Source organism: Natator depressus, chromosome 10 (assembly GCF_965152275.1).
Source record: "Natator depressus isolate rNatDep1 chromosome 10, rNatDep2.hap1, whole genome shotgun sequence".
NCBI lineage: Eukaryota > Metazoa > Chordata > Testudines > Cheloniidae > Natator > Natator depressus.
The window spans coordinates 55,375,220-55,402,351 of NC_134243.1; the positions used below are offsets into that span (position 1 = coordinate 55,375,220).

Genomic DNA, 27,132 nt, shown 5'->3' on the forward strand with positions numbered 1-27,132 from the left:
CCCTCCGGGGGAGGAGGGGCCTGGCCACGTGTGGAAAGCCGCGGGGAGCTGGGATGCGCGCGCTGCCCCAGGGGCCCGGTGCGCAAAGGAAGAGCGGCGGAGTCTGCAGCCGTGACGCAGCCGCGTGACGTCTCTTCCCGCTGCCGGGCAGGCACTATGGCGTCCGGCGCGGATGGCGAGCGGCAGCTGCTCTTTTACAGGGAGCTTCCTAAAGTGGTGAGAGCTGCGTCAGGTCCGCAGGGTCGGGCGTTCTTCCCGCGGGGGCCGGGCCACCTCCCCTTTCTCCACGTTCCTTGCGGCTGGGCTGGTTCTTCCCGTGCAGCTGCCGGAGTCACTCCAGCGCTGCCTACTCGCTGCCCTCGCTGGGGAATGCGCTGGGCTGGGTGCAATGATGATAGACCAGCAGCCCACATTATGCATCCTTTATGTCCCTCCTCGCTTGCACGGCAGGGAATAGGGCAGTGGTTCTCAAACTTTTGTACTGGTGACCCCTTTCACACAGGAAGCCTCTGAGTGTGAGTGATCTCCCCCCCACCCTTACAAAGTAAAACACTTTTTTATATTTAACACCATTATAAATGCTGGAGATGAAGCGGGGTTTGGGGTGGAGGCTGACAGCTCGCGAATACCCCCCCCCCCCGGTAATAACGTCCCGACCCCCAGTTTGAGAACCCCTGGAATAGGGTTTGACAGCATTCAATGCTAAGCTGGGCTGGGTCTGCAAGTCACCTTTCTTCTAACTGGGGTGGGTGAGAGTTCATCCACAGAGTGGCTTGGGCAGTAGCCCTGCTCATGTAAAATCTCCTCATTTGTAAAGCACCTATGTTTGAGGAGAGGCAGGCACCCCAGAAAATCAGCCAGCACCTTTTGGTTCTTGTGCTGGGAGCTCTGTAGAGAGATTGCAATTGAGAAGACATACAGATTAAGGGCTGCAGCCTTTTTTGGTTTCCCTAGTTGTTTTCCTGAACCCAGGCTGTCATGTTGCACGGAACACTTTTCTTTAAAGATGCGGCTAGTTGTACTGCCTTTAAGGAAAAAAAAAAAATGACTCACATTGACCATTCGATTCTTCACAATGTGAGTGTTTTCCATCTTTATTTGGACTATATGTAGTCTGCTTCACTCTGGCTACTCTTGTGCCTGTAGGAGTAAATCTGCCCTCTTTGCCTCTGGTCGCTTGCAACAGAATTGGGGTGGGACAAGAGGAGCTCAGCCCCCCGCAATGGTGCCGTATCCTTGGTGCACCAGCATATAGATCCTTGGGGGTCTCTCTTGACCATGCTCACTTCGTGTTTTACACAAGTGAACTTTTGCAGCTCTGCTGTGGAGTCGCTTCTCCTGCCACTTTTACAGGGTGAGCAGTTCCTGTCCTTCACCCTTTTCCCTGTAGGTGAAGTGATTCCTTGGGGTATGCAGAGGTCTTCCAGGGGCTGGTACATTAACTCATCTAGATATTTGCCTAGTTTTACAACAGCCTACCTAAAAAAGCACTAGTGAAATCAGTACAAACTAAAATGTCAAACAGAAAATGGACTACAAGGTGGATAGAAAGCTGGTTAGATAGTCGGACTCAACGGGTAGTGATCAATGGCTCCATGTCTAGTTGGCAGCCAGTATCAAGTGGAGTGCTCCAAGGGTTGGTCCTGGGGCCAGTTTTGTTCAATGTCTTCATTAATGATCTGGAGGATGGCGTGGATTGCACCCTCAGCAAGTTAGCAGATGACACTAAACTGGGAGGAGAAGTAGATACGCTGGAGGGTAGGGATAGGATACAGAGGGACCTAGGCAAATTAGAGGATTGGGCCAAAAGAAATCTGATGAGGTTCAGCAAGGACGAGTGCAGAGTCTTGCACTTAGGACGGAAGAATCCCATGCACCGCTACAGACTAGGGACCTAATGGCTAGGCGGCAGTTCTGCAGAAAAGGACCTGGGCGTTACAGTGGACAAGAAGCTGGATATGAGTCAACAGTGTGCCCTTGTTGCCAAGAAGGCTAATGGCATTTTGGGATGTATAAGTAGGGGCATTGCCAGCAGATCGAGGGACGTGCTCGTTCCCCTCTATTCGACGTTGGTGAGGCCTCATCTGGAGTACTGTGTCCAGTTTTGGGCCCCACACTACAAGAAGGATGTGAAAAAATTGGAAAATGTCCAGCGGAGGGCAACAAAATGATTAGGGGACTGGAACACATGAGTTATGAGGAGAGGCTGAGGGAACTGGGATTGTTTAGTCTGCAGAAGAGAAGAATGAGGGGGGATTTGATAGCTGCTTTCAAGTACCTGAAAGGGGGTTCCAAAGAGGATGCATCTAGGCTGTTCTCAGTGGTAGCAGATGACAGAACGAGGAGTAATGGTCTCTAGTTGCAGTGTGGGAGGTTTAGGTTGGATATTAGGAAAAACTTTTTCACTAAGAGGGTGGTGAAGCACTGGAATGGTTACCTAGGGAGGTGGTGTAATCTCCTTCCTTATAGATTTTTAAGGTCAGGCTTGACAAAGCCCTGGCTGGGATGATTTAGTTGGGGATTGGTCCTGCTCTGAGCAGGGGGTTGGACTAGATGACCTCCTGAGGTCCCTTCCAACCCTCATATTCTATGAAATGACTTGTTTATATTGCTCTATATACTATGCACTGAAATGTAAGTACTATATTTATTTTCCAATTGATTTATAATTATATGATAAAATGAGAAAGTAAGCATTTTTAGTAATAGTGTGCTGTGACACTTTTTACAGCAACCACCTGTAAGAGCAGCCTACAGGTCGAATGCATTGTAGAGCTACTAAAAGCATAATTGCAAGTTGAGGATGAGGACAAAACTGATAAGCTGTAGGTCTTTATTGGCAGTGTATTTGAACAAAAGGAATTTCTGCCCATTTATCAAGGAAAAGTTTCAAGCAAACAGCTCTTGGGTTCCTAACAAGCTGTAATACAATCCATTGTGTCATGTTTATTTGTCCAAAAGTACTCAATTGATTTCCACCACCGACAAAATTTTTGTATAGCCTGACTCCATTCAATTATTTTTCAAGGACTGTTGCAAGCAAATCAACATATTTCCTTTTTTTTGCTTTTATTTTTTTTCCCTGAGGCCACCTCTATAAGTCTGATTCTGATAACAGGTTTTGCTACGTTCTAAAGGGTGTGGTCTGGCACATTCCTGCTATCATAGCTACACGTTCCTGGAACTCTTATCTGCTCAACAATTCTGGAGTCATGTACAACAAATTTCACGTCTACTATTTGAGTGTTTATTCATTAAAATTGGCACAGGTGCATGATCCAAAACAGATATTGACACTTTCTCTACATTTTGATGCTTCCGTTGAAAAAAGGTGTTTTGAACGCATCCTTGCAAAGTGTCTTGTCTTTTTGTGGGTGGCAGATTCTCATAGTGAATTCTGCAAGGAGTTTAATTGGCATGGTATGTGGAACAGGCATGCCTTTTATTAGAATTAGAGTTTCTGGACTTGATTTCCGGAAGTGGTAAGTAGCCAGAGCTCCCATGAATTGGACTTGTGGTTGCTCAGCACTTCTGACAATCACCCCTTCTATGTTTTATTGTACATTTAGTATTATATTATTTTTAAGTATTTTACAGTGATAGTAAAAATTTCATCATATTTATCAGTCAAGCATTTTGTGAAAACATTTTGCCAATTTTTGCCCTAATAAAAACAGGTGCTAAAAGGGGAGGGGCAGGAGAGTGAAGATGTGTGGGACAAGCTAGGTATTTTGCAGACAAATTTTGAAGTAAGATGGAGCGACACAAGAAGACTGTTCCAAATGATGGGCAGCAAGATTGTGAGAAGGGACAGAGAAGAGGGTGATGCTTAATGAAGTGTGGAGCTGAGTAAAGGATGATTGGGTTCGAGAGAGAGGCTGGAACAAGTCGTGAGTTCTAAATTCAAGCAGTGCAGTTCAATTGCTAATTCTGTTTTCTGTTTATAGAGGGAAGTGAGAGCTCACTATGCTTTTATGTGCTCTTAAGAGAAAAGGAAGAATATGTCTGGGTCGAAAAAATGCTGCTTTTTTCGTCTAATTAAAAAGACGATGAACCAGTTTAGGCCCAGATTTGACCGGTTATAAAACTGAGTAAGGAATAGTGCTCATGTTCTAAATTATTTTTAAAATCTTAAAAAGTAAGATATGTTTTTCCTCCACCCCCCAAGGTGTACCACTGCAGTAATTAACTGAGACTTTAACACTCTTCACAGTGGCACCTACATTCTTGCTGATATCACTGCTAATGCTCCCAATGAGAGGTAAATAAGACAATCTCATTTGGGGCACTGGCATATAGAAACCCCAAGTCAAAATAGTCATTATTTGCCAAATGCAGAGACAGGATTGGTCGGGAAATCTTTTATTTTCAACCTTCTAATAAAAAAGCAATACAACATAAAAGAAAAAAAAACCCTGAAATCTAATTGAAATTAAATATACCCTCCACTCCTCTTGATTTGTTTATAACATAGGAGCTCCACGCCCACTTGAATGGCTCCATCAGTTCTGTTACTATGAAGAAACTTGTGGCCCAGAAACCATATCTTCAAATCCATAATGGAATGACAGTGATTGACAAGGGGAAGAAAAGGACTTTAGAAGAGTGAGTATCTATAACGGGGTGGGCAGACTTTTTGGGCTGAGGGCCACATCTGGGTGGGGAAATTGTGTGCAGGGCCAGGGCAGAGGGTTGGGGTACGGGAGGGAGTGCAGGGTGTGGTAGGGGGTGCAGTGTGCAGGAACGGGCTCAGGGCAAGGGATTGGAGCAGAGGAGGGGTACGGGGTGTATGGGGGGCTCAGGGCAGGGGTGCAGGAGGGGTGTGGACTATTGGGAGGGAGCTCGGTGCAGGGAGCTCAGGGTGCAGCAGGGGGCTCAGGGCAGGGAGTTGGTGTGCAGGAGGGGTGCGAGGTGCAGGCAGGGGGATTAGGGCAGGGAGTTGGAGGATGGGGTGCAGGAGGGGTTCAGGCTCCAGCCTGGTGGTGGCAGCTGTGTACCTGGGCCAGGGCAGGCTCCTTGCCTACTTGCCCTGGCCCCATGCGGCGCCACTCCGGGAAGCGGCCAGCACCATGTCCCTGCGCAGCCCCTGGAGGAGGGGGGGCACAGGGCTCCACGCGCTGCCCTTGCCACGCCTCCAGGTACCTCCCCCAAAGCTCCCATTGGCTGCGGTTCCCCATTCCCAGCCAATCGGAGCTGCAGGGGGCGGTGTCTGGAGGCAAGAGCAATGCATGGAGCCCGCGGCGCAGGGCCTGCGGCACCATGGGGGGCAATCCTGCGGGCCGGATCCAAAGCCCTGAGGGGCCGGATCTGACACGCAGGCCATAGTTTGCCTACCCCGATCTATAAATTACAACCTTAATTCTCCCCACTTCTCTTCTCCCCCCCCCGGTCCTTTAGGAATACATTGAAACTAGTAGAATCTGTAAGCTTGCACTGTGTGGCTGTAGAAAACATAATTAAAATTGAAGGTTTGGGGTTTTTTTTTTTGTAATTTGTAAATGTAATTTCATCATATTTTTAACATCATTAAGAAAATTATTACTTTTTAAAAATATCCTTAGGAGAAGATAGTTTTTTCATTTCTTACATCTGTGAAGTCACTTCTTTCTTGTGTGCAAACGGAACATGTATCCCTTGTAATCTTTCTTATTAATTTTGTTTTCCTTTTAATCAGATGATTGAAAATATTTACAGAGAGCCTGGGCTCTTTAGAGAAAATCCAGTCAAGCAAGATTTCCTAGTTGAGCATGAATATAGCTAGTAACTTAACACATAGGCAAACAAAGATTCTTAGTAAATGCTTTACACTATACATGCTCTACATTTAATCGCTACTGAATTAATAATTTTTAAGGCCAGAAAGGACAATTATGATGATTCAGTCTGTGCCGCAACAAAGCCAGTGAATACATGTTATTCAGGTATGGGTTTGCAAGTGGGAATGCTCATCACACCAGCACACTTTTATACGCTTAGCCTTTTAACTTTTTTGTTGTAGATGTTTTCAGATGTTTAATATCATTCATCAGATTACCAATAGGACCGAAGATATATTACTGGTAAGTTGTACAAGGCTTTGTTTTAAAAAATCAGAGCATTTCTCTTTCAAAAACAACTCCTTGCAAAGGTAGCAAGAAAAGTTATTGCACTTGTATCTGTGCCCAGTGTGTAAATGCCAAATGGAGCTGACTGTAAATTATTGAGCTCAGAAATTCAGTAATACATTAGTCAATGGCATGTAAAAAATATTTCTGTAAAAAGTGAGAATTTAGAAATGTCAGATTCTACGTAACTGACATTTTCATTTTTTTTTCTTCAGAGCAGTGAGCTACCAATATTGGAAGTCAGTCTGTGCTCTCAGATGACTGAACTGATAATCAATTATGAATGTGATATCCATTCATATTTACCTATGCTTTAATTTAGCAGAGTCTCCTAATACTTCTATGTCTCAATGTATATGCAAAGTTCCTTACCAGAGCTGTACTATGTTCACTTCTGGGTCCAGCACAGAGAGGGAGATCTGCTGGTGGGAAAGCGTATCTCAGGGTGCGGAGTGGTGCAAAGTGTTGTGAACGTTTCCTCTCCAGAAGGGGTTTCAGGCGGCCAGTACAACCCTCCAGGTGGTCAGGATTGCCAAGGAAGAGGTCATTGCCATTGGTAGGGCAATGGAGGGAGGTACTGTGTCAGCACATTGCCACTGAAATCCCCATTGGCCAGAGCAGCTTTGATACCCTGATAAAACTGGACAGAAATGTAAACACCATGGGATTTAAACAACAACTCCTATTAATATTATGTAACTATATTTCCATGTTTCACACTGAAAGCTTACATGCATGTCTTTATCTTTGAGTCATCCAGTGTAACAAATTATAAATCTTTAATTTCAAAATATTGTATATGCTGTTTTTAACCAGGTAACTAAAGAAGTTATTAAAGAATTTGCTGCTGATGGGGTCAAGTATCTGGAGTTAAGGAGCACACCTAGAGAAGAAAATGGCACTGGTACAAAGTGTTCTGACTTTTAATTAGTATTCCAGATTATATTATAGAACCTCTCACATTATAAAGTAAATATTAACAATATGGTTTGGATAGTACCTAGTGAATTATGACTGACATGTAAATAACTGCTGGAGTCACTTTTGAAATCCAGTTGTTTCAGTAAATGTGACAGATTTAGAAACATATCAGTGAATGTCCCACTGTCAAATCTTTCATATAGTAGCAAATTCCTCTTGTAATTTCATTGAAACCAGTGGAATTGCTCCATGGGTGATTTTTTTCCCAACCCATATATTTATATAAAAATATAAATAAAAAAATACATGCACATATGTATGTTCAGTGTTATAAATATAATTATTTGCAGTGAACTGAATAATGAAAATGATAATGTGGATAAAATTTTCCTTTTAGTAAGATTTTTTGGGGGTGGGTGGGAATTACATATTGAGCCAGAATCTTTCCTGTCATAGCTTCACTATCCAGTGCACACAAGTGCTTATGTCAGTATACTTACGTCACTCGGGGGGTATTTTATTCGTACCCTGGAGTGACACAAATTATGGTGACATAGGCTTAGTGAAGACATAGCCTTACTGTAGTTTTGTTTCTTGTAATAGCTGCTACATTTTCTTTCTTATTTCTCTTAATTTTTTTATTGTTTTTAAACAAATATTTCAGTGGTGCATCAGGAAACCCTATTGTTAGACTCTTCTGTAAAGTTATTTTTCTTTTCTCCACAAACTCAAAAATCCAAAGGGAGGCCTCAAAGTAAAATTACATTTGTTGGTAAAACCAGCCCTATACAAAATGTAAAATCACAGAATAAAATCAAGATGGAGAATGAAACTACCATCCCAAAGTGCAAATAAAATATAAGATCAAAGAGTAAAAGGAGGGGGGGGAAGGTAAAATGAAAAATATTTTCATGGTCAGTCTAGGATTTTATCAAACGTAACTTTTTATAATCAGTCCGCTTATATCTACTCAGATCAGGTGTGCTTATGCTGGTGTGTGTGTTTTATAGGCATGACCAAAAGGGCATACGTGGAAGCTGTACTTGAAGGAATAAAACAGTGTAAAGAGGAGGATTTGGATATAGATGTCAGGTAAAATAATGTGAAAATCTTCTGATCTGGGATTTTGTTATGAATCTAGTGCTTGGCCGAGGTTTACAGATCATGAATGCTGGGGAGGAATTTATATAGAAACTGGATGATTTTTGACTTTTTAAAGTTTTTTTAAAAATTAAATATTTTTTAAGGGTGCATCTTAAATAAGAAAGCATCTTGTACACCAAAAAAAGGTATTTACTATTTTATCAGTGTCTCTAAAACATGAGTACTTTACCATTTTTAGCTTCATTTTAACCTTTTCTATAAGTAAAAAAGTCCCATCTCCAAAATGCTTTCAAACTATTTAATAGTTAACAGTTCATATTACGTAACAATCTACGTATAACATAGTTGGCTAAGTGACAAAGTGGCCCATGCTCCTATTTGCTAAAATACCAAAATCCTTTTTTACAACAATTTGTAAAGATGTGTAATTAAAAGCGTTTTCTGATATTTTATGTGAATTTTGCATTTTCCTAAGCATTACGCGTAGATCAAACAATTAATGTATGATGAAACCTAGCCCACATGGTTGCATTTAGCAGTGTTTAGTACCTGTGTTGTTAATACACTGTATCTTTTAAGTAAGCTTATAAAATAATTGTTGTAATTAAAAAAAGGAGATACAATTTAGCCATTGTAGAACAGATTAATTTACTGCATACACCATGTTAGTTCTAACAAAAATTATTTTCTGACTATTAATAACGGAAATGCTCGAGGCCAAAGCAAGTTCGATATAACGCGGTTTCACCTATAACGCGGTAAGATTTTTTTGGCTCCTGAGGACCATGTTATATTGGGATAAAGGTGTACTACATGGGTATAGGGCACCATTTTACTTGCATAACTGTATCCAGATGAAGGGTTGTACTGGTTTAACTAGTTTGGTTAAAAAAATCAACCCACTACCAAATTAGTTATACTGGTAAATTGACACTGTGTAGATCAGGCCTTAGAAAGACACTGCAGTTTCTATTAGTAATTTAACAGATAATATAAACTTGAATTTTAAACCAGCTATCAAAAGTGAACCTAATAATCACCAAATAGATATAATATGTGTCTTCCCCTCTGTTATGGAATTCTAGTGATTTTCTTTGAAATAATATAGTAATCACAGTGAGAGTTTCTGCAGCCATTGGCTGTTTGTTTGGCTAATTGCTGAACATTGAACTGTTGTTTTACTAACATGCTTACTTTGATCCTCTGGGAAAGCTGCTTTTACTGTGAAATGGCCTGTCAGACTTTTATCATGCACAAACCTTCGGCAGTTTTGTTCCTCTTTAAAACAAACAAAAAACACACACAAACAAAAAATCAACAAACAGAAAACTACCGACCATAAACAAATAAACTACAAATATATTGGACAATTTTTAAAAAGTTTGAATTATTTTAAAATGACCAACCCATCCCAGTGAAGTTGATGTAGGAAAAAACACATACTGCGCAGACAGCACCTGTGTAGCTATATGCAGGAGCACTGGTTACCGTGTACAATTTTCTTCTGAGTTTCACTTGTTTTTGAGAATTGAAAAATCAAAGAGAAACTCAAAAGACATGAACCAATAACAAAATGAGTTTATTAAAACCTCTCAGAATTGTTTATAAGTCAGAAACTTGATAACTAAATAGTGGGAAACCCGAAGAAGATAAACAGCCACTAGTTAGGGATCCAGCTTTTCTCTGTGGGAACTGTAAAATTAATTTTTGCAAGAAACTAATAATACAGGTTAAAAATCTGCTCTGAAAAGTTGTCCTTAGTTCTTGACTTCTTTTGTGGGCCTTCTGTAAACTATCTAAGGTATAGGGCTACCTTCTCAAAGAGGGTTGCAGTGGTGCACCTGCAGAAAACCACATTGTGCAGGCTGAATGAGTAATTGCATCCCCCACAGGGTCACTTATGTGTGAACACAGTTAACTTTTTGCACTCCAAAATTTTTCTGTTTGCTACATATTGCCTTTGAAAATTTGGACCATAAAGTTTTTTTGGTTTTTCTGGCAAAATATATCGCACCTCTTAATAGTAGAGGTGTAATAATAACAAACTAGGTATAAATGTGAATTAAGATACATCTATCATTTGTATACATTACATCATAACAATATAATACTATGTCACAGTTGTCAGCATTTGTACAGCCAGTTAGGAGGTTCCTTAGTATCTTACGGATTGGGCTTAATATCTTTTGCCTGTGCCTGAGATGTAGGGTGTTGCAGAGGTCAAATTCTAATTTCTTTGTGGAAGGGAGGGGCTGAATTGTCTGAGCCGACAGGTCTTGCTGGCTAATCCAGAAAACAGCATTGGTAGTAGCTTCAGAGAAAGAGTTGATATATGAAAGTTAGAACTTTGGTGTGCAGGCTAGTAGCCAGACTGGGACATGATGCCAGTATAGGCAGTGGCTGGAAGGATGCTGCCTGTCCAGAGGACAGGAGAACTCTTTGCTGTGTCTTATGTGAGATGATGTATGTTTTTTAAGAAGTATTTAGAGGTCCTTCTCTGGAGATGCAGCTTACCAGATCTTTCCTTTCCCAGGGCTTGGAAAAAGTTGTTTTGGTTTTATGAAAAAGGAAGAACCAAACCATGCCAATAAAATTATTGAAAGAAAATCAGTTTATCCCAAGTGAGGGTTGAGTTCTAGCTCCTTGTGTTCAGCTATATAAGCCCAGTCTTTTGTTTCAGTGTTACATTTTTGCCTCTAGAGTGGAGCCAGTATGGCTGGAAGGGAGATGTCATGAATGTAATGCTGGAATTAGAGCGGGTATGCACATGGGCATTAGAGATGTGTCATTCAGCCGCTGTGATAACAGCGTGGTGCACTGGTATTGTTGTGTGCTTCTCTGTACACGCATAATTACCCTGTTACGTGCCATCAGAGCTTTACAATAACAGTTGTGACAAAAGAAGCAATTTCTATTTAAGTTGAGTGCAGTGTTGCTTTTGCTGGTAGTAGATTGTTTCTTTGTCCTTCACCTGCCGTCACTGTTCATATTTAATGTAAGGTGTACATCTCTATTCTAGGTTTTTAATAGCAATCGATAGAAGAGGTGGACCTATCGTGGCCAAGCAAACTGTTAAACTTGCTGAAGAGTTCCTCCTTTCCACCGATGGGATTGTGGTAGGGCTTGACCTCAGTGGTGATCCCACCGTAAGTTATTTTCCTTGAAGATGGGTACTTTTATCATTGTAATGATTATAGTATCAAATTTTATTTTTACTCTTAGTGCTTTGGATAATTTTCCTTTGGGGGCATTAACTGTTCACAGCAAGGGTTAGGAACGATTATTTCCCCCCCATCTAAAATATTGTATAAATGAGTATAGATGCATTTTGGAGTGCTTTGCCTTCATCTGAAGTACCAGTTATTGGCCAACACTGAAGGCAGAATGTTGTTGCTATATTATTATATAATTTCTTTTAACTAGTACCCACAATGTTGTGTAAGGTGTTTTTCAAACATAAAAGAAGGCACACAATCTAAAGACAGAAGAACAGGTACTAGTAGTCACAGTAGTACTTGGAATTATGGTTCTTGCCTGGCAAATCCTATTTTTAGTCATTTTACTTGACTTTGGAATGTATGAAGGAGTTGAGGGGGGTTGGACAGAAAGTTGTTTTGGTTCTTAACAACTGCCCTTTATGTAAAGGACACCATCAACTAAAATAAACACACTGATGTGTTGTTACTAGTAACATTTGCTGAATTGAAAATGATTAGGGAAATACATTTCTCTTTATTGTCTCACTGTTTACTTGTACATTTAATAGCAATTTGTCTGTAGTCAGTTTCACTGTTTCCCCTATATAGTTAGTCAGTAAACTTGCTGGTTCTTGGTTAAATGTCTTGCTCATATTCATGGTGTGAAGATAACACCTGTCTGTCAAAAAATTGAAAATGTACAAAATGATACACAGTTATCAAAAAAGGGAACTTAAAAGCGACTTCTGAGCCCAGGAAAGCATCTACTACCACATTGCTCTGATTGTATCACATTGATTGGGGTGGAGGCATATTGAGTAATACTGAGAATAGACACAAAATGAGAACTAAGGCTGGTTTACAAGGCCCCACAGTTTGGTCTATGGGTGTGTGAATTGCAGTAGGTGTCTTTTAGTTTGCATCCTCAGCATTCACTTGGTGGGTTACAGTGCAACATGCCAGTGTGCACTACAGTTCACATCCCATAGTCTGAACTGCAGGGTCATGTAGACATAAAATACAAGCACCTAATGTGCTGCTGTTATAAAGAAAAGAGATTGAAGAATATAGTTCTCAAATTGAGGTGAAAAAAATGGTTCACTATATTTGATTATATGGGATAGCAAAAGAAAAATGATTAAAATTAACTGCTTTTGAATGAATTATATTAATAATCTGAAACTTCATCATGATTGTATAATTGGAAAGGTTTCAATAAAAAATACCTCCTGATTAATCATGCATTTTTGTCTGGATTTTTCTTCAAGGCAGGACATGGCAAAGATTTTTTTGAACCCCTTTTCGAAGCAAAAAAGGCAGGACTGAAACTGGCATTGCATCTTGCAGAGGTAAATTCTTAATGTTTGCGCTAACTTTTTTCTGCAGCCTCCTTTAAATAAAAACCTATTGTAACTAAAAGTAACGTCTGTGGATTTTCAGTTTTTCAGGCCGAAGTAATGCTAGTTTATGGCATTTTGAAGAGATGGGGTTAGGAAAGAGAAATTTAAAGTAAACACTCATATGTATTTTGAAGGGAAAAACCCCCCAAAGAATCAAAACCCAACCACCTAACCAGCTTAGTCAAGTAACCTTGACTAAATCTCTCCTACCTTTCTAGGGATGTTACAGGCCACCAGAGAACCATGCAGGCTCCACTCCTGTGATTTATGATGTCACAAGAAATGTTTCAATGGTGCTATTGTCAGTTTTGAATTCTGTGTTAATTTTGGATAGATCAATCCAGTAAATGATATAATACAATAAATGTTGAGAACCACAGAAGGAATGCCAGTAACATAACATACTCTGCCTTTAAACCTGCAAGGTCCTTACATGATTTATTACATGATGGAAACAAATAGGACCTCAGTATCATAGGGAAAACCCTGATTCAAGAGCATGACTAAGCCTTGCTCATTAAGGATTATCGGAGGAACTATTGGCTGTAATTTATTGTATTTGAAATTTACACATATATTGACTGATCCATTGTCACCTACCTGAAGTATATCTGGAATATCATATAGTAGATCTTGTTATGCACCTGTTTTACTCACATGAGTAGTTCTGTTGACATTTTTAGCTGTTTGTGTATGTGAGACGAGGAGAATTTGGAGTATGATCGCTAACATTGAAGATCGACCTAGAGTTTGTTTTAGCAGGCTTGATGAATAATGAAAAGCTTCTAATTTCTGAAAGAAGTAGTGCCTTTAGGAAATGAAGGCTGATATTATTAATGAGTTTTTTGCATCGAACTGTTGTGCAGTGCTCTGAAAATGTGCTTCCAAGTGCTTCACCTTCTTCTTTCTGTCTCTGTCTTATTGTGTAACTTCTCTGTTCTGCCGTCAGTTTATCCATTTGTACATTGGAGATAACTTCACAAGGTAGTTGAGGCTTATTTCATTAAGGTTTGTAAAGAAAATTGAGGTCCTCCAATCAAAAGTATTTCAGAAGTGCAAATAACTAATGTAATCTGTCCTTTTATCCGTTTTCCAATGAGTGCACTTCCATCTTCCAGTTCCTGCATCTCTTCCTTCTCCAAAGCATAATAACTAATACTAATTAACACACACACTTATTTCTTATTTTCTTTGTTGATAAAATATACAAATACAAAAACCCAAAACCCAGATCTGATCTGGGGCTGATGTAGGACTTTGATTATTCAGCTGCAGTATAGTGCCGTTACAGACTCTGTGCATGGTGGGGTGTATTCTGTTTTAGATCCCAAATAAAGAAGAGGAGACCAAAATTCTTCTTGGCTTGCCTCCAGACAGAATTGGACATGGTACATTTCTCAGCTCTACAACAAGTTCAGAGGACCTTGTGCAGCTTGTTAGACAGAATCACATACCTATAGGTAAGCAAGAAGACAAGAAAATTGCTTGGTAGCCCTCAGGCTTTGATACATTGTATCTTGCAAATGATTCAGTAAGTCTGAGTAGATTTATATCTCCCAGAAATAAATATGGAAAGATATTTGTGATGTGGAAATATATGGATACGGTGAGAAAATAACTAATACAGATGGTGTTTTACTAATGCTTCTGCTTTTCATTTAAAATAACATTGGTCATAGAATATTTTTAAACATTTTTACTGAGTGCCATTAATTAAATGTCTAGGTATTTTATATGCATATATTTAATATACACACACATTGTCATACACTGTTCTCAATAGTGGTGCTTCTTAGCAGTTTAATGCCAGTCCTTGGTGTAGAATCAACAAATAGTGGGGAAAACGGCAACAGGAAACAGAGATCTGGAACATGAAAATAGTACAAAATTGCCATGTGTTTACATTTGTTGCCACATGGTTAATATCAATAAACTACACCTTAGTAATTTGTATAGTGAAATTTATTTTAAGGTGATGTAAAAGGATTTAGTGGCATCTGTATAGACTGTTGAAAGTTTTACATCTGCTTCAAATACATAGGGACATAAGAATTGTGATACTGGAGCATTGATCTGTCCAGTCTGATATCATGCCGCTGGCAGTGGCCAATAATGGATGCCTCAGATGAAGGTAGAAAATCAAAACGTAACCCCGTTGGGCAGTGCATGTGGTGTCTGTGCTTGTGCACCAGTTCTTCAAATTGGGCGCACAACCAGTGAACTGTGCACCTGACCATCCATTTGACTGTATAAATCCAGGTATTTTCATGTGTGCACACATGAACATTTTGGTCCCGTGTTTGAATAGGTTTTTAGTTGGGATATACAATATATTGTAAATGTCGTGAATCACCACACATTTAAAAAAAAAACAAAAAAAAAAAAACCCAGATAACACTGAACTATTTAGCTATGGATTGAAATTGTCCATTAGTCTACCCAAAGATCATATTTTTGGTTCTGTACATATCCTTGTTTTTTTCTTTTAATTCAGAGTTTTTCCTTTTATCACTTAGAACTTTGCATGACGTCAAACTTCAAAAGTCAGACTGTACCTTCCTGTGACAAACACCATTTTGGATACTGGTACAACATGGGCCACCCTACTGTACTTTGTGTAAGCCATTTTGATTGTACAGAATACATTTAGATGCTGACCACACAGAACATGGAAACTGAGTCACTGGAGCCAAGTTAGGGAAACATACCTGTTACTAGAAAGAAAAAAGAAAAGGAGTACTTGTGGCACCTTAGAGACTAACCAGTTTATTTGAGCATGAGCTTTCGTGAGCTACACCTGTCAGTGTCAAGGTTCCTCCCCCACTCTGAACTCTAGGGTACAGATGTGGGGACCTGCATGAAAAACCTCCTAAGCTTATCTTTACCAGCTTAGGTCAAAACTTCCCCAAGGTACAAAATATTCCACCCTTTTGTCCTTGGATTGGCCGCTACCACCACCAAACAAATACTGGTTACTGGGGAAGAGCTGTTTGGACACGTCTTTCCCCCCAAAATACTTCCCAAAAACCTTGCACCCTACTTCCTGGACAAGGTTTGGTAAAAAGCCTCACCAATTTGCCTAGGTGACTACAGACCCAGACCCTTGGATCTTAAGAACAATGAACAATCCTCCCAACACTTGCACCCTCCCTTTCCTGGGAAATGTTGGATAAAAAGCCTCACCAATTTGCATAGGTGACCACAGACCCAAACCCCTGGATCTGAGAACAATGAAAAAGCATTCAGTTTTCTTACAAGAAGACTTTTAATAAAAATAGAATTAGAAATAAGAAATCCCCCCTGTAAAATCAGGATGGTAAATACCTTACAGGGTAATTAGATTCAAAACATAGAGAACCCCTCTAGGCAAAAACCTTAAGTTACAAAAAAGATACACAGACAGAAATAGTTATTCTATTCAGCACAATCCTTTTCTCAGCCATTTAAAGAAATCATAATCTAACACATACCTAGCTAGATTACTTACTAAAAGTTCTAAGGCTTCATTCCTGGTCTATCCCCGGCAAAGACAAAATGTAGACAGACACACAAACCCTTTGTTTCTCTCCCTCCTACCAGCTTTTGAAAGTATCTTGTCTCCTCATTGGTCATTTTGGTCAGGTGCCAGAGTCAGTGAGCCACCGAGCTTCATCGGATGAAGTGAGCTGTAGCTCACGAAAGCTCATGCTCAAATAAACTGGTTAGTCTCTAAGGTGCCACAAGTACTCCTTTTCTTTTTTCTTTTTACAAATACAGACTAACACGGCTGTTACTCTGATACCTGTTACTATCTATACAAGAGCCAACGGGACAAGGACTTTCTCTGACCTCACTTATAAGAAATCTGATACCCTGTTTAGGGAGAAATATATTGTAAAAATCTAGGAAAATTCAACTTCTAATTTTTATTGAAGAAGCAAATCCCAGTAGAGTAAAAGCCTGATTTACATTAAATTTGGGGTCTATATAAGTTTTGGTATGAACCAGGGAACATTGCATTTGAACGTCTTAGCCCCTATATTTGTATTTTTAAATTGTGATTCCTTGTAATTATTATTTCCTTGTAATTTCAAATATGTGTCTGTTGCATTCAGAGGAAAATATGGGACTCCTCCTGTAGGTAATTAGTCCTGATCCCGTGAGATGCCAAGCACCTCAGCTCCCATTGTCAGCATCTATAAAAACATCCATGGTAGAAAACATCACATTGGCTAAGTTAAGTAAGGTAAATTTAGGGACCTCTCTTCCTCACATGGTTCATAACCCACACGAGAGCCCTGGATTAGGGAGCAGGGACCAATTTAGTCCGTAAACGATCCTAACTTGAACATTTAACTGGCAACACTTATCTAATTGTTATTATTTATCATTTGTATTATGGTAGCAGCCAAGGACCATAATCAAAGTCAGGGCCCCATTGTACTAGGCACTGTTGTACAGGATGACACAGACTCTATCCTGATGATAAATACTCTAATATAAGACAAGGTGCAGCTAGTAGGTGGAGGGTAGAGGGGTAGGGGAGGGTGGGGGCGGAACAGGGAAGGGGAAAGATTAACAGTTGTATGATCACACATTTACATAAGTTACACGTGTGAATAACTTGATGGTTCTGAATCATCAGAATTGTTTTGAAATATAAGTAAGTGCCAGCAATCCCCACAGACCTTCCGTCTAGCCATTATCACTGCTCTGTAGACATCATGGTAGAAGTGGGTCTTGAGGAGGAGCAGTAGGAGCAGCTTTATGGATTAGTTTGGAAAGGGTGCTCCATTTGTAGTAGGAGACATAGAATAAAGCACAAAGACTCTGGCTGTTTTTATAGACATCATATATTTTTAGAAATGAACTGTTCTTTCACTTAGCCGCCTTTGTTCAGCATATGATATTTTTGGATGAGATATATTGATATTAATTTTCAACCAGTTTTACCCTACTGTATTTCACAGTTTACTGCAGCTAGTATTTATTCTATCTGTTAGTACTTACTTAAAAGATAGAATAAGTACTAGCTGCAGTAAACTGTGAAATACAGTAAACTGTGAAACTGATCATAAATTAATTTCCTATTTTGCAAAGCTGGACATACTGAATGATTGTTTGTTTGTTTGTTTTTACCCCCCTCCAGACTGACGATAAAGGTGTCTTTGCAACAGATCTGTCTCAGGAGTACCAGCTGGTTGCTAAAACATTTAATCTGACGCCATCACAGATATGGGACCTCTCCTATGAATCAATCAACTATATCTTTGCTTCAGACAGTGTAAAATTGAAGCTAAGGGAACAGTGGCATAAACTGAAACCAAGTCTACTAAGTAATTGAACTAAAGTTATAAATAGATGAAAACTGAATATACTAGCTCCGTTAATAAGGATGATCTGCCTAAGAGATTCTGTCTTTGGCCTTTTTAATTTTTATACAACCATAGGGCCCAGTCCTGCAGCCTCTGCCTATATGAATTAAGGGCTACAGGAACAGACCGTTATTTAACCAGGATGAGAGAGAAGTTCCTTTCCACACTTTGTCTGGAAAAAGTCTGTCAGTGAGTAAAATTCCAGATTTTTCACGTACTAAATACCGTATTCACCGTAGAGAAACTAATTTTTTAATTACTTTTTGCTGAAATGTGTTAAAATATCACAAATATTGGAACAATCATAACAAAATAAAGTTGAGTAGGAAAAGAACATAATACACACATAACAACAATGTGCTAAGCAGTATGTATATGTTTTTCTATATCAATCTTAAGTAGGCTGATGGAGCAGAAAGATATGGACAATCTCAGGGAGAAAAAAATACTTGTCAATAAGATCTTCACACTCAGTTAAGAGACACATTAGAACTGTTTCTGCTGATATAGATGTCTGACCAAAGCTTTCTGTGGGTAGTTTAATGAATACGCTGACACAATCAAACTGAACTACACTATCGACACACTCAGAATTAACAGTGTGTTACGGTGTCTCTGTATTACGCTGGCAAGCAGAAAAAAATTCTAAAAACAAATTCAACCCATGTGACATGTTTATGGGGTTTTGTTTTTAAAATGCTTTATTACAATTTAAAGTTTATTTCTTTCCATTTGTTTTTTTTTTTTTAAACAAAAAATAGCTTTTTTGATGCTGTGTGTTTCTAAAACCACTACTTTTGTTTTTGCTCAGGGTTTGTAGATTGGAGGCATGTAAATTCTGCAGCAAATTATGTGAAGTTGTATCATTTATAAGGGATGCTTTCCTTATACTAAGTGATACCATGTCTGTTTTGACACCACAGGGAGCTCTTTAGTTTGGGAAATGAGATGTGGTTTTTGTCAGTGTTGTTAATTTATGCATTGATAGATCTGTCACTCTTCGCAGGAGTATCACTGACAACACTGTCTTGCCATATGTGGCCCCTGTATCACTTAAGAGACTGTGTTTTGTGAGAATTTAAATAATTGTACTAGGAATTGGGATTTCACTTCATAGATTAGGAAAGAGATTCCGCCATGTAGAACTTTGATCCTATTACTTCAGGCAATCCCTCTGCTGTCTGAGTTTCAGGAGACCAGACTATTAATGGCCTATGACAGACTGCATTTTTTGCAGTGCTAATGAAAGTAGACCATACTGAATGTTCTGAAGATATAAAGGCAATCTGTTTGATGAGTCACTGGCTATGCTGTTTCAGGTTTTTGTTGGCTCATGAGAACTGTCATTGGTAATGATTTTTTTTTTTTTATCTTATAACAAGGCTACTAATATGGGTTATGTGTTGCCCTTGTCAACAGTCATTGTCACTTCTTCTCTGCCTGATGCTGCCAGGTGCTCAGACAATTGGGCCCTTAAAAATCTTTTTAGGAGGGGGAGATCTTGCAACGGTCATGGGGATGGCTAATACTGTGCCTCCAAATATTTGTGATGTGCTCAGATTCCACAAGCCTAGTAATAGGGTCCCAGTCCTTGGTCTCTAGATGTCAGGGCAACTTGTTGTTGTGGCTGAGCCAATTGGAAAAAGGTTTATGATGATAAAAACTGGAGATAGAGTTAGAATGCTTATGTGGCAGGATGAGCTTTCTCAGCTATGTCATTTAGAATGAAGCCTAATGAGTGACCCAGTAGAGGGATAGTTCTTTTCTGCTGAGAATACTTACCTCTCATGTGCTAAGAAGTCAGTTCAGACAATCAGTTATGTGACCTCCTAGCAGCAGCTGGACATAGGAAACAAGCACAGCTTTGTGACGTCTGCTCTGTATAGAACGAGCTGTCCTGGCTGAGCTCTCCAGTTCTTTTCTGTGTCCCAGCAGGAGCAGATCACTCTCTGACTTCTGAACTAGGGATTTAGTTGTTTGTTGTGATCCACTTTCAGGTAGCTGCTGTTATATGTATGTGGGGAAGATCAAGACCTATCTGCATTCTGCTCCCACATCCCCCAGTCCTGAGGTCAAGGAAAGAGAGCTCTATCTAGGGTGAGGAGCCGTGGTTCATGTGTTTTTAGTGAATAGTCCCCTAGCACCCTATCAGCCATCCATGATTGGGATCAGTTGTGCCCCAGCCATAAAGTACAAGTAATCGGTGTAAATTGCTAGGTGGGGGTTGTGTGCCCACTGGCAAGCCAGACAGCATATGACTTTAGAGTAGAACCTCAGAGTTCTGAACACCAGCGTTTCAAACAGACCAATCAACCACACACCTCATTTAGAACCAGAAGTACACAATCCGGCAGCAGCAGAGACAAACCACTCCCCACCCCACCCCCAAACAGCAAGTACAGTACTGTGTTAAATGTAAACTACTAAAAGAAAAAAAAGCAGCATTTTTCTTCTGCATAGTAAAGTTTCAAAGCTGTATGAAGTAATGTTCAGTTGTAAACTTTTGAAAGAACACCCATAATGTTTTGATCAGAGTTATGAACAACTTCCATTCCTGAGGTTTCATAATTCTGAGATTCTACTGTATATTAAAACTGCTGCTCGGAGATGGGGTGCTCTGGAGAAAAGAGCAAAGGGTCACAAGCTGCGAAGTCCTGAGGGTAAATCTCATCTCTGCAGCTGATTGGCTGTATGGCCTTAGGCAAGTAACTTCACTTTGCTGCCCCAGCTTTCCAGGCTGTGAAATGGAGATAAATGCTGTCTGTCTCATGGTGGTTGTTTGGGTCTGTTGTTTGTTTGTGCAGCATTCTGAACATGTAAAGTGGAATGTAAACGCTAAGTTTTGTGATGATCAGTGCACACTTATGTCCATGCAAAACGCAGTGAGGGTCAGAAGCTAGCCTTCCATTTTCTATGTAGCAAATTCTTTCCAACCCTTTAGAAGTGGGTAGGATTCCATGGGACTCCCCAAGCAGTGTTCGATTTATTTTTCTTTCCACCTCCCATTCCTCTTTGAGCAGAGTGGCTTACCAGTCTGAGGCAAACTCTTTGTATAATCTCTCCTTTAGCTGGATCCCTCTAACTGGCTTTTAAAATACAAATTAGCTTTGTTTCCAAGTTAAAAAAAAAAAAAAAAAAAACACAACCATTAGTCCAATTGTTTGTTTTGCTTTTTCCACTAAAAATAAATAAAATAGACTTGAATAAAAATCTATATGCCTTTTGTTTTAAAGCAAAGCCGAGGTAATCATGTATGAATTGTCATGTTGGTTTTAGTTAATGTTTAAGGCCCCGATCCTACAACTTGTTCTCCATGGGTTGATGCTTCCATCCCCGTGGATCTCCACTGAAGTCAATGGATCACCATGTAGATGGAAGGGTCTGACCGTGCAGAACAAGTTGCAGGATCAGGGCCTTAGTGTGTTACAGTTAAACACACACTCCCGTAATAATGAATGGTTCCTGCCATGAGGATGTGTGAATATTTGTGATTGTGTACCTCATCCATATCTAGACCTAAACTATTTATACTACACTTGGGAACGTGGGATCTACAAGTATGTGAAATTCATATCCCGTGTAGGTTGACATTAAATGTGGATGATGGACTTTCCGCATGCATCTGTTTTGTATTGGAAAAAAACCCACATCATTGAAGGAGATGGATTTCACTACAGTCTGACTCTGTCGATCTTTATTGCTACTCATTTATGGCTCTGTCCTCTTCCCACTGAAGTCCGTAACAAAACTCTCATTGATTTTAATGGTGAAAAGCACTGTGGTGATATCTTGGGACGCTGCATGCTCAGAGAGAATCTTCTTGGAAGCACATGCCTTGTTTTGAAAATGGTTTAATAAAATCTCCTTGCTTATCATTAATGCTACTGCAATATTGTGATCTTCTCTAAATGCACTCATTTTTCATACGCGAAATAGTTTAAGTGCATTTGGTTCTTTTTCAGGGAAAGCATCATATTTTTTGCCATATCATCTTCCATCCTCCCTTGTACTTGTCCATTTCCGGTATTACAGATAGTACTGGTATTCATTGTTGTTCTTTATACATAACAAATGTGCAACTTTTAAAATGTAAAAGATGTGCATATTCTTAGTGCTCTAAGGGTAGAGGCTGAATCCTGAGATCCTTGATTTCAACTGGAGTGTTGCTGGAGTGAGGACTGCAGTAAGGAGTATTGCTGGAGTGAGTACATTTTAAACACGGACCTCAGTATTTGGTGCCCCAGTTTAGAAATACTCAGATTCCCTGGATCAACATTTAAAAAAAAATCCTTTTATCCTAGTCTCAACATACACACAAATCAATCTTTAAAAAAAGTTAAGGATTTAAGCTTGGGTCTAATAAAATTTGAACTCCCAGTTGCTGTATCACTATAACTGCTCTAGTATCTTGCGCCACTTGGCAGTATGGAAGTCTTGTTCCTCCACTAGATATTTACGTGGAATGACAGGAAGTTCCATGCATACATGTATAATGTAAGGAGAGGGCTTGAGCGTCTATATAGACTGTGATACTAGAAGCAGGGCTTTTTTTATGACCATCCACTGCACATGCAAGATGCTGCGCTAACAGGAGATATAGCTTTTCACCCATTCTGTCATGCCTATGAGCTGTCACGTCTTTAAGAGCATAATGGATAAATAGGTGCAGTTTGACTAGTATCCTGATTGTTCAGTCATCCAAAGTGATTACATTGTAACAAGCAGCATTTGGACCTCAGTTTTGAATACAGCTAGGTGAATATAGCTAAGTTGAATAATACAAGGAATCCAACTGGGCCAGTGAAGAACCCTTACATGGATATGCGGGATATGCAAGTAAGTGATATCATTAAAGTGGAGTATTCTGTATACTGTTTGGGCAGCACTTTAGGATGAAAGGTGCTGTATAAAATGTAAGATACTTTGGCTCACATTAAAAATTATAACAATTCCCCAACAGGCATGGAAGGGAGACTGCAGATGTAGGACAGTTGTGTCACACCAATCTAATTACTCTTTGCTGTATATCTTTCTATATTAAATATTCTTATGGTTAATTTTTAAAAGGTACTGTAAGAAGTAAAAATCAACACTCCTTCTCATTGACTGAATGTTTTTCATGGCAGATGAAGGAAAGAAGCTACAGTAGACAAAACCTAGCAAGGCACCCTGGATTTGTACTGGCAGGTGAGTGAAACAGGAAGGACACAGTAGCTGCGATTATCTGTTTGGGCTTCATTTTCTTCTGTCCTTTCCTCTAACTAGCCCAGAGACTGAATCGGTCGCACACTGCAAAAGACATAAAGCAGATACAGCTCATGTGAAGTAGGAAGATTGTGTCAACTCGGTTTTTACAAATTTACTCAATGGAAAATTTCCCCAAGAACTTAAGTTTAATCACCTTTTCCAGTCCCCACTGTGATTGCCTATAGCAGTGTCAGTTCTGAGTGCTCACATAATACTGGTTATGTTAACCAATGTGTTCTGGTAGTATTTGCTTTGAGTTACATTGCCAATATTATTGCCATAATAGAAGGCCAAACTCTTGAATGACAGGAGAGGCCCCGGAAGACTGGAGAAGAGCTAATGTAATGTCTGTCGTTAAAAAGGAGGAACTGGGAAACTATTGCTCAGTCAGCCTGACCTGAATACCTGGGAAGCAACTGGAGCAATGTATAAAACATTCTATTTGTGAATACCTGGAGGATGAAGGGGTAATCACTAGCAGCCAGCATGGATTTACTAAGAACAAACTATACTAAACCAGCTTGATTTCCTTCTTCGACAAGGTAACTGGTTTGGTGGATAGGGAGAATGTGGTGGACATAATATACCTGGACTTTAGCAAGGCCCCCCCCACATTACATTCTGATAAGTAAACTGAAGAAGTGCAGGCTTGGCAGAACTGTCATTAAGTGGATACATAATTAACGTCCACAAACAAAGATTATTAATGGAATAATGTCAGACTGGAAGGAGGTCTCAAATGGGATTCCACAGGGATCTGTTCTGTGTCTGCTGTTGTTTAACATCATTATTAATGACCTGGATGTAGGAATAGAGAGCATACTGATCAAATTTGCACATGAGACAAAGGCATGGAGGGCGGCAAACACTTTGGAGGATAAACCTAAAATTCAAAGGGATCTTGATAAATTGGAGAACTGGGCTATCAACAACAAAATGAAATTCAACAAAGACAAATGTAAGGTGCTACACTTTGGGGGAAAAAAACAAATGCACTGATAGAAAATGGAGGATAACTGGCTTGGCAGCAGCACTGCTGAGAAGGATCTGGGAGTTGTGGTGGATCACAATCTCAACATGGGTCAACAATGCGATGCTATTGCAAAAAAAAAACAACAGTTTTGGGTTGCATTATCAGAGGCATAGCATGCAAGTTACGGGAGGAGATAGTATTGCTTAACTTGGCACTGGTTAGGCCTCTGCTAGAGTACTGAATCCAATTTTGGTCACCAATATATAGAAAAGATGTAGAGAAACTAGAAAGGATCCAGCGGTGAGCTACAAAGATGATCAAAGGGATGGAATGCAAAGGCTGAAGGAACTGGGTATGTTTAAAGAAAAGGAGGACTTGTGGCACCTTAGAGACTAACAAATTTATTTGAGCATGAGCTTTTGTGAGCTACAGCTCACTTCATCGGATGCATGCAGTGGAAAATACAGTGGGGAGATTTTATATACACAGAGAACATGAAACAATGGGTGTTACCATACACACTGTAACAAGAGTGATCAGGTAAGGTGAGAGAGGGAGAGAAAAAACACCCCACCTTTTCTAGTGATAATCAAGGTGGGCCATTTCCAGCAGTTGACAAGAACATGTGAGGAACAGTAGGGGGAAAAAATAAACCTGGGGAAATAGTTTTACTTTGTGTAATGACCCATCCACTCCCAGTCTTTATTCAAGCCTAATTTAATGGTGTCCAGTTTGCAAATTAATTCCAATTCAGCAGTCTCTCGTTGGAGTCTGTTTTTGAAGTTTTTTTCTTGTAATATTGTCACTTTTAGGTCTGTAATCAAGTGACCAGAGAGATTGAAGTGTTCTCCGACTGGTTTTTGAATGTTATAATTCTTGATGTCTGATTTGTGTCCATTTATTCTTTTACGTAGAGACTGTCCCGTTTAGCCAATGTACATGGCAGAGGGGCATTGCTGGCACATGATGGCATATATCACACTGGTAGATGTGCAGGTGAACGAGACTCTGATAGTGTGGCTGATGTGATTAGGCCCTATTATGGTGTCTCCTGAATAGATATGTGGACACAGTTGGCAACGGGCTTAGGATAGGTTCCTGGGTTAGTGTGTTTGGTGTGTGGTGTGTGGTTGCTGGTGAGTATTTGCTTCAGGTTGTAAGCAAGGACTGGCCTGTCTCCCAAGATCTGTGAGAGTGATGGGTCGTCCTTCAGGATAGGTTGTAGACCCTTGATGATGCGCTGGAGAGGTTTTAGTTGGGGGCTGAAGGTGAACTATTCCTGACACATTCTTGTCAACAGCTGGAAATGGCCCACCTGGACTATCACTACAAAAGGTTTTTTTGTTTTGTTTTGTTTCTCTCTCTCCTCTTCTGGTAATAACTTACCTTACCTGATCTCACTCGTTACAGTGTGTATGGTAACACCCATTGTTTCATGTTCTCTGTGTATATAAAATCTCCCCACTGTATTTTCCACTGCATGTATCTGATGAAGTGAGCTGTAGCTCGAGAAAGCTTATGCTCAGATAAATTTGTTAGTCTCTAAGGTGCCACAAGTACTCCTTTTCTTTTTGTGGATACAGACTAACACAGCTGCTAGTCTGAAACCTGGGTATGTTTAGTTTGGAAAAAAGATTAAGAGGGGATATGATAGTGGGCTCCAAATACTTGAAAGGCTGCCATAAAAAAAGACAGAGAAAAGTTCCCTCTTGCCACAGAGGACAAGACAAGAGGCAGTGGTTTCAAACTACAGCATAGCAGATTTAGATTAAATCTCAGCAAAAACTTCCTAACTATAAGAACAGTAGGACAATGGAAAAAACTGTCTAGAGAATTCATGGAAGCTCTTTCAGTGGAGGTTTTCAAAAGGAGGCTGGATAGCCATCTGTCTTGGATGGTTTAGATACAACAAATCCTGCATCTTGGCCGGGGATTAGATTAGATGACCCTTGCAATCCCTTCTAACCTTATGGTTCTATGATTCTATGAGTCTTATATGTGCATTGTTTGTATATAATAGCACCTGGCTTTGTTATTCATGTTATCTTCACTTGCTACACAGTCCAGCCAACCCTGTACTTGAGTTGCAGAGGTTCTGCTTGTAGGCAGGCTGTTTCTATAACTCTGGAAGTTTGTTGGTTGAGTGAGCGTTGGCAGCAGGAGTAAGATGTCACTGACAAACTGAGTCCCTTCTTGCTAGTTGGGAGGGACAGCCCCACTGCACTACACACAGGGGTGATACAGGATACAGTGGTAAATACAAAGCCTGTAGTCTTTTTCTGGCTGCTAATAGGACATTTCCTTGTTGGCAAACTGCATCAGATCTGGAACCTTGAATGCTAATCTCCACTGCTTCAGGATAACTTTGCACTATGCCACTGCTAACACCTGCTCTGAGCAAATCTAACTGACATGGTGTTAAAAATAGTGCTGGCCATGAGAACTTTGTCAACACTTGAGCCCCCACCATTGCTAATATCAGTCTAGTTGTTAGCAGTAACAGGAAAATTTCCATAGTGTAAAGACCTGAGTTGGAGACTTATTCCAGTCCATTGAAAAGCAGAGGCAGATAAAGGGACTCGTAGTAAGGAAAATCTATATTGAGGATATTTGCTGGCTTGAGTGCTAATGGAAGAATGTACGTGTTTGACGTATCAAAATTACTCTGATTCTATAATAATCCGACTTGATTAACTTAATTAGATTTCTCGTACTTGGGTTAGAACACTTTTTTTTTTTTTAAACTCGAGTCTTAAAAGGTTTGAGTCCCTTTGCCCTGGCCACCCAAGCTCTGTGTTTATAACCTGAGTAACCCCAAGAAGAATCTAAATT

At 40.0% G+C, this 27,132-nt stretch overlaps 1 protein-coding gene across 2 annotated transcripts; it reads left to right on the forward strand.

Moving 5' to 3' along the window:
• Positions 1 to 75: 75 nt before the first annotated feature.
• On the forward strand, positions 76 to 21,915 carry MAPDA (N6-Methyl-AMP deaminase). 2 transcript variants are annotated; one of them, XM_074966220.1, is made up of 10 exons: positions 76 to 216; positions 4,475 to 4,605; positions 5,999 to 6,059; positions 6,921 to 7,008; positions 8,036 to 8,117; positions 11,149 to 11,275; positions 12,595 to 12,675; positions 14,051 to 14,186; positions 15,243 to 15,343; positions 17,855 to 21,915. In XM_074966220.1, exons 1-10 carry the CDS (start codon positions 157 to 159, stop codon positions 18,047 to 18,049), a joined length of 1,062 nt encoding a protein of 353 aa, XP_074822321.1. In that variant the 5' UTR covers positions 76 to 156; the 3' UTR covers positions 18,050 to 21,915. The 2 variants fall into 2 exon arrangements, with proteins under 2 accessions (XP_074822321.1, XP_074822322.1); XM_074966221.1 differs by lacking the exon at positions 15,243 to 15,343 and having other exon boundaries at positions 17,855 to 17,984.
• Positions 21,916 to 27,132: the final 5,217 nt, after the last annotated feature.

Excerpts from the sequence above, each read along its gene's own strand:
- MAPDA (XM_074966220.1), top strand. The coding sequence starts at position 157 with ATGGCGTCCGGCGCGGATGGCGAGCGGCAGCTGCTCTTTTACAGGGAG. Across the intron at positions 217-4,474 it reads ACAGGGAGCTTCCTAAAGTG|GAGCTCCACGCCCACTTGAA; the intron begins GTGAGAGCTGCG and ends TTTATAACATAG. Across the intron at positions 15,344-17,854 it reads GCCACCCTACTGTACTTTGT|ACTGACGATAAAGGTGTCTT; the intron begins GTAAGCCATTTT and ends ACCCCCCTCCAG.